General features: G+C 45.4%; 1 protein-coding gene across 1 annotated transcript in view; it reads right to left on the bottom strand.

The window, feature by feature from the left end:
• The window catches only part of ADCY8 (adenylate cyclase 8), a 170,549-nt gene that overhangs the window by 111,389 nt on the left and 49,308 nt on the right, over nucleotides 1-9,852 (bottom strand). Inside the window, exon 4 of the mRNA XM_011373832.1 lies at nucleotides 8,501-8,612. Coding sequence (XP_011372134.1) covers nucleotides 8,501-8,612 — 112 coding nt within the window. The remainder of the gene's footprint in view (nucleotides 1-8,500; nucleotides 8,613-9,852) is intronic.

Here is a 9,852-nt window from a genome sequence, read left to right as displayed (position 1 = left end):
TGCCTTTGCATTGCCAAGCTGTCAAGGACTACGCCAGTTTACTAATCTCATCAGGAGTCAGGCCATTATGTTTGGGTAACAAATGAATAAAATCACTTTCCCAGTGAAAAACAGATATCAGACAAAGAAAAGAGCATCAGAACTGTGCTTCCTGCTCTGGAGCAGATCTCCAGGGTCTTGCCAACCTTCCCAAGGGGGCGCGGATGCAATCTTCAGAACTCTGACAGCATGCTTCCCCAGATTATTTTTAGGAGCTTGCAGTTCCTGTCTGTTGGCTGCTTCGATGCAGCTAACTTTGCAAGAGAGCTGCTGGAGAGATCTGGTCAATAAGGGCAGCTCAAAACCTTCAGCTGCTTCTGCTAAGACCTTGAGAGTGTTATGGCTGGAGGAACTAGGGATGCTAGGCCCACTGGTCCTGGCAGTTTTCAGATTTGTGGAGTCCATGGGGCAGTTATTAAAAAAAAAAAAAAATCAGAGGGCCTGAGGGACGGCTCTAGGGTTCAATTTTGTAATTTTCCAAGGATGTCTGAAAAATTCTTCAACAAATAAAAATAACAACCCAACTACCATCAATTATCTGTACCACTTGATGAAAGAAAAAGCATTTTTGACACCAAAAACGTAAAAAAGACATATTCCTAAAATAAAGGAAAGTTCTTTGCACTAAACAAAATTAACATTATAAAAACTCACTACATTTGAACCTTGAATAATGTGGGGATGAGGGATCCTGATCCCCCACACAGTTGAAAATCCACATATAACTTTTGACTACCTAAAAACTTAACTACGTACAATGATCCTTTGGTAAGTGCAGGGGATTGTTCCAGAACCTCCTACGGAGACCAAAATCTGTGAATGCTCAAGCCCCTTATATGAAATTGTATAGAGCACACACACACAGTCAGCGCTCCACATCTGCATTCTCTCATATACATATATATACGAAAGGCCTATCTATCTTCTCATCTGTCAAGTTCTGTCGATTTACATACACATTTTTCTGATCAATTCCTGTGAGTTGTCAGATGACTTGACAGTAATAGCCAAACAAGTTCATTTTACCAGAAATTGCTTTGAAAAGTTCAGGTTGCTTTGAAAAAAAATATATTGAATAAGACAAATAAAATAGAGTGGGGGTCTTCTTACAAATTTTACTGTGTTAGTCTGAATATAATCCTTTTCCTACCACCTTGATGGCTTTGATATGATAAAAATATTGGAAAAATCCAGAGAATTTATAAAACCATATACGGAGATAAAATTTTAGAGAGATATGTACCAAATTATCGAAGATGGTTATGTCATTGGGGAGGGGTAGAATTACAGGGGTATATATGTTATGTATCTTTGATGTTTGAATTTTACATAATGAACAAGCATTGTTTTTGTAATCAGGAAAAAAATCAATAAAAAATGAAAAGAGAAGACTCTCAGAACAAAAACATTAGTGCCATTAATATACTTCAAAAAGGTGTATTGGAAAACATGACAATTTTTACAGTATTTTATCTAACTGTGATTGCAGGAATGACACATGAATATAGTGTCCTAGTAAAAACGAAACTGTAGAGAAGTCCTTTTGGGTAGCCCCTCCCCTTCAGACACAGGAGTCCTTGGAACCTGGTCTCCTGCCCGCTCCTTGGAGGCTGCTATGCAGTCACATGCACATTTATGTTTGTATATCTGACTATTTTTCAAGCTCTTTAGTCACCAAGTTATCGCACCACGTTAGAGCTGAGACGCGTTTGTTTTCATGCAGCAACATGTCTCAAAATTCTATGTCAGTACAGAAATAGCACTCTCATCCTTTTTAATCTGTTGATTAGCTTCCCATTGTGTTCGATTTGTTCTTTATAACAATAATTTAGGTTCCTCCAGTTTTGTCAGTAATTTAAAAAAATGTTTAAGACATAACGAGGCCAATTGTATAACAATAAATAGGTTTCTTGTTTTACAATTTTAAAGTCTTCATAATATATATATTCTTCCTTCCTACTTTGGATGGGGAGGGACAGATAGATATTACTTCATTAAAAAAAAATCAAAGACCAAAAATTAACTGAAATTGGCTAAAGGCATTATCGAAGGTCAAAACACTCCACTCTGAACAGCCCGAATCACAAGGGCACTGAGGAATTCAATCAGGCAGGGAGATCTTTAAGAGAAGGCTTTGAAGTTTTCCCTGCATTTTAATAATGCAGTGAGTGAACAGACAGGTTCAGTGTCTGGCATTTGCATGGGAGGTGGGTTCTCTCTGATGTGCAACACAGTGAAAATCTAAAGTAAAGAATCATGGCAAGGAGACAGAGACCACTATCAAAGCACAGAATTTGGGGGCTAAAAAATGCTAAAAGGGGCGAGTTCAACCTTCCTTTGATATAGAAGCATTGGCTGGGACTCTGTGAAGTGACTGCCTAGGATCGTGGAGGAGGGGTGGGGGGGGCGGTGCCAAAAACATTTAAAGTAGGTTTTTTTCATTCCAAGGTGAGTGGAATCGTTTTCACTGTGAAGTTTCTCAAACTTTTCCACTGAAGTCCCCTAGAACACTAAATACTGATGCACCCGAGGCGGGGTTGAGGGAGGGGCAGACTGGGAGGTACCGAGCACTAACGGGTACTGACTACTTATCTTCAGCCAGGCTGTTAAGAGACACGTCACGTGTACTGTTTCATTTACCCCTTGTTACACTTCTGATAGGAAACTCAGACTCAGAGAAGGGATCTGCACAAGGAACATGCAGGTCCAGCCCATTCTTGAAGTCCCCTGACTATGACCCTTCAGGCTGTCCAGCACGGGAAAGAGCACGTCTCTGATATCTCGTCTTCGACCCCCCATAATGCCTGCTGCATCGCTCAGTGGTCGAGAGCAAGCCCCTGTTCTCAGTTGGCCTGGATCACCTACTGGTAATTCTAGGCAGATTTACTTATTTTAGCCTCAGTCACTCGTTCTGTAAAATGGGAGCAATAAGAACCTGCCTTGTGGGTTTGTTGTGAGAACTAAATTAGGTGAGCCAGCAAGAACATTCGCCACAGCGCATAACACCCACCAGGCAGGTTACGGATGTTTAATGTTCTTATCGAAATTAATAGTAACTTTATCCCATCATATATCTGTGCTTCATTTGATATTCGTGTTCTTGTCTTTAAAATCGTTCGGTAAGACTCAGGCCCCAGAAAGCAGACTACAGTATCCTGCAGCCGCTGGGGATCGATGAGCCATGTACCTGCCTCCTCCACCATGTGCATGGTGAAAAGCCAGGGCGAAAGGGCGAAGCCCACATTCCTTAAAAGGCCACACGCGCCCTCCAGAACTGGTTCCTGCTTTCCGCTCCGAGCGCATTTCTCACCGTGGTCTCCCGTGCCCTTTAAGCTCTAGCAAACTTGAGTTTCTTACAGTTCCTCATTTTCAAACGTCCCTGCCTTTGCACCATGGCTCGGCGAGAAGGCGCTTTCTTGTCTAATCTGCTGCGTGGGAAGCACCTGCTCGTCCTCAAGGCCCAGCCTGCATCTGACATCTTCTCTGGATGCTGCCAGGTCACCATGCTGCCCCCTACTCTGCCACCTCATCTTGCAGCCGACTGCTCTTTCCTTCGTCCATGAGGATCTCTGTGCTAGGATTGCTTGCCCCACACTGTCCTGCAAAATTATGGACTTGACCTTCTCCCTTACCAGACTCTGAGCTTCTTGAGGGCAGGGGCTGGTTTTGCCTTCCCAGGATCTTGCACGGTCCCTGGTACATGGTACGTAGTCAACGAATGTTGCTTGAACAACTTGGATTAAATTTTACTTAGCAACCCTTTCCCTGGCTCTGTGGGGCTTACTGTGACACTAAGAATTGACCTTAGTCACATCTGTCGGTTCTTGCTGGAGGGCCATTCTTGGTCATCTTAATGTCTTTGAGCAGAAATATTCCGAACCATAATATGAAGTAGATTACCTATGCACAACTGGCACCAACCGCCACTGAAGCAACAATAGAAAGAAATGGTGGACATTCTTCCCCACTTCCAAATTCCCAGCTCCTTCATTAGGAGGAGACCTCTGCCTCCGCCCCCTCTTCTGATCATGTCAGTGTCCTGTTGAATGGCCGTGCGGTCGCTACAGGTGACTATGTGCGCTCTTGGGCAGGCCCTTGCCTGTCTGTCCAGCACATTGTCATCTCTCCCTACCCCGCCCGTCTCCCTCCGGCAGAGCTAAATCTCTTCTAGTTTCTCCATACCTATGGGGTAGCATCTTCATTTTTATACTCACCTCTGCATAGAACAACCTGCCCTGCCTTCTTCACTTTGCTAATTGGTATGTAATGTACCTAGAAAATGCTTACCCTTTTGATAAATGTGAGAAGTCATGCTCACATACACAGCAGTACATCGCCCCCCAAATCACTCAACCCCATGCTCTGTGCAATCGATTCACTCCCTCCACTGCCAGCTCCTGGCAAACGCTTATCTCTTTTCTATTCCTATAATTTTGCCTTTTCTAGAATGTCTTATAGATGGACTCATAAAGTATTTAGCCTTTTGCATCTGGCTTTTTTACTTGGCACACTGTATCTGAGATATGATTCCGTTGTTGCATGCATCAGTGGTTTATTCTTTTTTACCGCTGAATAGTATTCCATTAGATTTGTTTTTCTCATTTTTCAGGCTCAGCCTAAGAGCCGCTTTCTCCCGGAAGTCTGCTCTGACCCAAAGGGCTATGCGTCGTCTCTGTGTTCCCATAGCGCCCTAGGCTTATCTTAGCACACGGCACGCTGTGCATTGGTCACGTGTTTATGTGTCCCTGACTAGACTTGACTCTAGGAAGGGAGAAGTGAAGTGTGCTTCGGTCATTCCCACACTCCCAGCCCACGGCACCAGGCCCTACCTCCAGAGGTGCTCAGATGCAAGTATGACTGGATCTCTTCTGTTGTGAGGCAGGCTTCTAGCGGGACATTTTGATACTCTAAAAAAGAACTCCCACTTGATGGGTCCTCGTGAACTCTCACAGCAGCCTGTGAACTTGGCACCGATATACACGCTTTACAAAGAAGGGAATTAAGGCATGCCTATTTGAACCCAAAGCCCACCCTAAACTGCAGGGTGACTGTGATATTCCTCTGTAACTTGAGTGGCTTTAGGAATAGGAATCTGTGTTTTAATAGCAAATGTTCATCTCTTTTAACTTGTCCTCTGTTTTAGCTCTGATCAGGCCAGTTGAAAATAAAGATGGTGTCTCACTGGCTAAAAACAAAACTCTTAAGTTAGGATAGACAAAATGGTGGTCCAGCAGATGACTGGTTCTTGAGAACGGGCTAATTCATCCCAGATGGCTGAGGTTGGCTGGGAAACCGCAGGCAGCCATCAATGCGTGAGCAAACGCGGAGGCTGCAGCTGGATGGCACCTGGCCACGTGCAGGGGGAAATAAGGGTGCCAGAGTGGAAAGCGAATAAAAGGGATGTTGGTTTAATTGTCACTCATCCAGCTGGCCCTCAACTGGGAAAATTAATCCGACAAACCTCCCATCTGAGACCTGTAAATAACTAACATTGATCTCCAAAGTGTGTGAGGATCAGGGGTCCCCACCCGGAAACAGGATGAGAAGGGTAATGGCATCGGTGATGAAGGCTGAGTCCTTCTCTTCCCTAATTCCACATGCAGGCCCTCACTTCCGCGAAAGACTACGAGGGAATTAAATTCAACTCACGTGGGCCAGTCGATCAAATCTGGCAAAGAGCTCGTTGAGCATCCTGACCAGCTCCTGAGCGGACAAGGTCGTGGAGAGGTTGGTAAATCCTTTAACATCTGCAAAAAGAATACTAAACAACAGGGAAGGGATGCAATGGGGAGAAGGAGTATTAATATTTTAATCCATCCTGGGAGGCAGGTTACGGATGTTTAATGTTCTTATCGAAATTAATAGTAACTTTATCCCATCATATATCTGTGCTTCATTTGATATTCGTGTTCTTGTCTTTAAAATCGTTCGGTAAGACTCAGGCCCCAGAAAGCAGACTACAGTATCCTGCAGCCGCCGGGGATCGATGAGCCATGTACCCGCCTCCTCCACCATGTGCATGGTGAAAAGCCAGGGCGAAAGGGCGAAGCCCACATTCCTTAAAAGGCCACACGCGCCCTCCAGAACTGGTTCCTGCTTTCCGCTCCGAGCGCATTTCTCACCGTGGTCTCCCGTGCCCTTTAAGCTCTAGCAAACTTGAGTTTCTTACAGTTCCCCATTTTCAAACGTCCCTGCCTTTGCACCATGGCTCGGCGAGAAGGCGCTTTCTTGTCTAATCTGCTGCGTGGGAAGCACCTGCTCGTCCTCAAGGCCCAGCCTGCATCTGACATCTTCTCTGGATGCTGCCAGGCCACCATGCTGCCCCCTACTCTGCCACCTCATCTTGCAGCCGACTGCTCTTTCCTTCGTCCATGAGGATCTCTGTGCTAGGATTGCTTGCCCCACACTGTCCTGCAAAATTATGGACTTGACCTTCTCCCTTACCAGACTCTGAGCTTCTTGAGGGCAGGGGCTGGTTTTGCCTTCCCAGGATCTTGCACGGTCCCTGGTACATGGTACGTAGTCAACGAATGTTGCTTGAACAACTTGGATTAAATTTTACTTAGCAACCCTTTCCCTGGCTCTGTGGGGCTTACTGTGACACTAAGAATTGACCTTAGTCACATCTGTCGGTTCTTGCTGGAGGGCCATTCTTGGTCATCTTAATGTCTTTGAGCAGAAATATTCCGAACCATAATATGAAGTAGATTACCTATGCACAACTGGCACCAACCGCCACTGAAGCAACAATAGAAAGAAATGGTGGACATTCTTCCCCACTTCCAAATTCCCAGCTCCTTCATTAGGAGGAGACCTCTGCCTCCGCCCCCTCTTCTGATCATGTCAGTGTCCTGTTGAATGGCCGTGCGGTCGCTACAGGTGACTATGTGCGCTCTTGGGCAGGCCCTTGCCTGTCTGTCCAGCACATTGTCATCTCTCCCTACCCCGCCCGTCTCCCTCCGGCAGAGCTAAATCTCTTCTAGTTTCTCCATACCTATGGGGTAGCATCTTCATTTTTATACTCACCTCTGCATAGAACAACCTGCCCTGCCTTCTTCACTTTGCTAATTGGTATGTAATGTACCTAGAAAATGCTTACCCTTTTGATAAATGTGAGAAGTCATGCTCACATACACAGCAGTACATCGCCCCCCAAATCACTCAACCCCATGCTCTGTGCAATCGATTCACTCCCTCCACTGCCAGCTCCTGGCAAACGCTTATCTCTTTTCTATTCCTATAATTTTGCCTTTTCTAGAATGTCTTATAGATGGACTCATAAAGTATTTAGCCTTTTGCATCTGGCTTTTTTACTTGGCACACTGTATCTGAGATATGATTCCGTTGTTGCATGCATCAGTGGTTTATTCTTTTTTACCGCTGAATAGTATTCCATTAGATTTGTTTTTCTCATTTTTCAGGCTCAGCCTAAGAGCCGCTTTCTCCCGGAAGTCTGCTCTGACCCAAAGGGCTATGCGTCGTCTCTGTGTTCCCATAGCGCCCTAGGCTTATCTTAGCACACGGCACGCTGTGCATTGGTCACGTGTTTATGTGTCCCTGACTAGACTTGACTCTAGGAAGGGAGAAGTGAAGTGTGCTTCGGTCATTCCCACACTCCCAGCCCACGGCACCAGGCCCTACCTCCAGAGGTGCTCAGATGCAAGTATGACTGGATCTCTTCTGTTGTGAGGCAGGCTTCTAGCGGGACATTTTGATACTCTAAAAAAGAACTCCCACTTGATGGGTCCTCGTGAACTCTCACAGCAGCCTGTGAACTTGGCACCGATATACACGCTTTACAAAGAAGGGAATTAAGGCATGCCTATTTGAACCCAAAGCCCACCCTAAACTGCAGGGTGACTGTGATATTCCTCTGTAACTTGAGTGGCTTTAGGAATAGGAATCTGTGTTTTAATAGCAAATGTTCATCTCTTTTAACTTGTCCTCTGTTTTAGCTCTGATCAGGCCAGTTGAAAATAAAGATGGTGTCTCACTGGCTAAAAACAAAACTCTTAAGTTAGGATAGACAAAATGGTGGTCCAGCAGATGACTGGTTCTTGAGAACGGGCTAATTCATCCCAGATGGCTGAGGTTGGCTGGGAAACCGCAGGCAGCCATCAATGCGTGAGCAAACGCGGAGGCTGCAGCTGGATGGCACCTGGCCACGTGCAGGGGGAAATAAGGGTGCCAGAGTGGAAAGCGAATAAAAGGGATGTTGGTTTAATTGTCACTCATCCAGCTGGCCCTCAACTGGGAAAATTAATCCGACAAACCTCCCATCTGAGACCTGTAAATAACTAACATTGATCTCCAAAGTGTGTGAGGATCAGGGGTCCCCACCCGGAAACAGGATGAGAAGGGTAATGGCATCGGTGATGAAGGCTGAGTCCTTCTCTTCCCTAATTCCACATGCAGGCCCTCACTTCCGCGAAAGACTACGAGGGAATTAAATTCAACTCACGTGGGCCAGTCGATCAAATCTGGCAAAGAGCTCGTTGAGCATCCTGACCAGCTCCTGAGCGGACAAGGTCGTGGAGAGGTTGGTAAATCCTTTAACATCTGCAAAAAGAATACTAAACAACAGGGAAGGGATGCAATGGGGAGAAGGAGTATTAATATTTTAATCCATCCTGGGAGACACATCAACACCATGCAAAGAAACCAACCGTGGTCTGAGATTTTAGCTCTCACTGCCATGGGAGTAGGGGGGGAACGTGTCAGCATTTAACAAACATCTCAGCAGGGAGCATCTGCCCAGGAGGTCAGGAAGGAGGGCAGCGAACAGCCCTTTTTCCTGTGCTAAGCCGAGCAGTGTGGGCATTGCAAATGCATTCCAAAAGGAACAGGACGATTCATTGTGGAAAGCAAAATGAAGCTTTATAAATTATTTCTATATTTTCACAATGAACAGCAACTCAGATGCCATGAACACAGAATGAAATTGACATGGGGGGCGGGAAAAGAAGACAAAACGTCATTATCGCCAGCCCGTTGTCATGCACTCTACCCCAAATGGCAGGCAAGTAGTGTTAGACATTTTTCAAAAATGATGGGAATAGGTAGCAAAGCTGGCAGACCTCAGGTAGAATAATTATCTAAAACTCTGACATTTACTAAGGATGTCAGTGAGGCGAGGTCTCATCCCATGTATATGGTTTGGCATAAGGGAAGAGGAAAGTACGGGAAGGGCAGTCCTTGAAAGCCTTCTAAAAGCGAGGCACCATATAAGCACCGTCTTTGGTGACCCATCCAGGCGCATAGTGGGGGAGGCATTGTTCTCTTCATTGTGAAGATGAGCAAACTCAAGCTCAGAGAGGGCAGGAGACTTGCCCAGCATTCCACTGGGAGCGCATGGCAGAGTTGTGAGATTGTCCATTACAATGCAATGGTTGAGAGAGATGGATTATTTGTTGACTGCCGCTAAAAGCATCCCAAACTGTGGACAAAAGCCAGAAACAGTAGCAGCAGCGCCACTGCAGAGTAGTTCCTGTGACTTGATACTGATCTAAGAGTTCTATCTGTAGTAACTCATTTATTCCTCACAACAGTCTATGAAGTAGGGCCATTATGATCACTCCCATTTTACAGAAAAGGAAATTGAGGCCTGAGTACTTGCCCATAGACATGAAAAGCTAGGATTTGGACCAGGCAGCCTGGCTCTAGAATCTATACTCTTTATCACTACAGTACCTACAGGTGGGAAGTAGAAGAGCCCACTGATCATCTAGTCCCACCCACTCGATTTGTAGATTCATCTCTCCAAAACTATTAATATCCATTTATCTGTGGCAAAAACGTTTCATTCATTTATTC

This window comes from Pteropus vampyrus, unplaced genomic scaffold (genome assembly GCF_000151845.1).
Source record: "Pteropus vampyrus isolate Shadow unplaced genomic scaffold, Pvam_2.0 Scaffold232, whole genome shotgun sequence".
NCBI classification, from domain to species: domain Eukaryota; kingdom Metazoa; phylum Chordata; class Mammalia; order Chiroptera; family Pteropodidae; genus Pteropus; species Pteropus vampyrus.
This window is presented reverse-complemented; position numbering and strand designations above follow the sequence as displayed.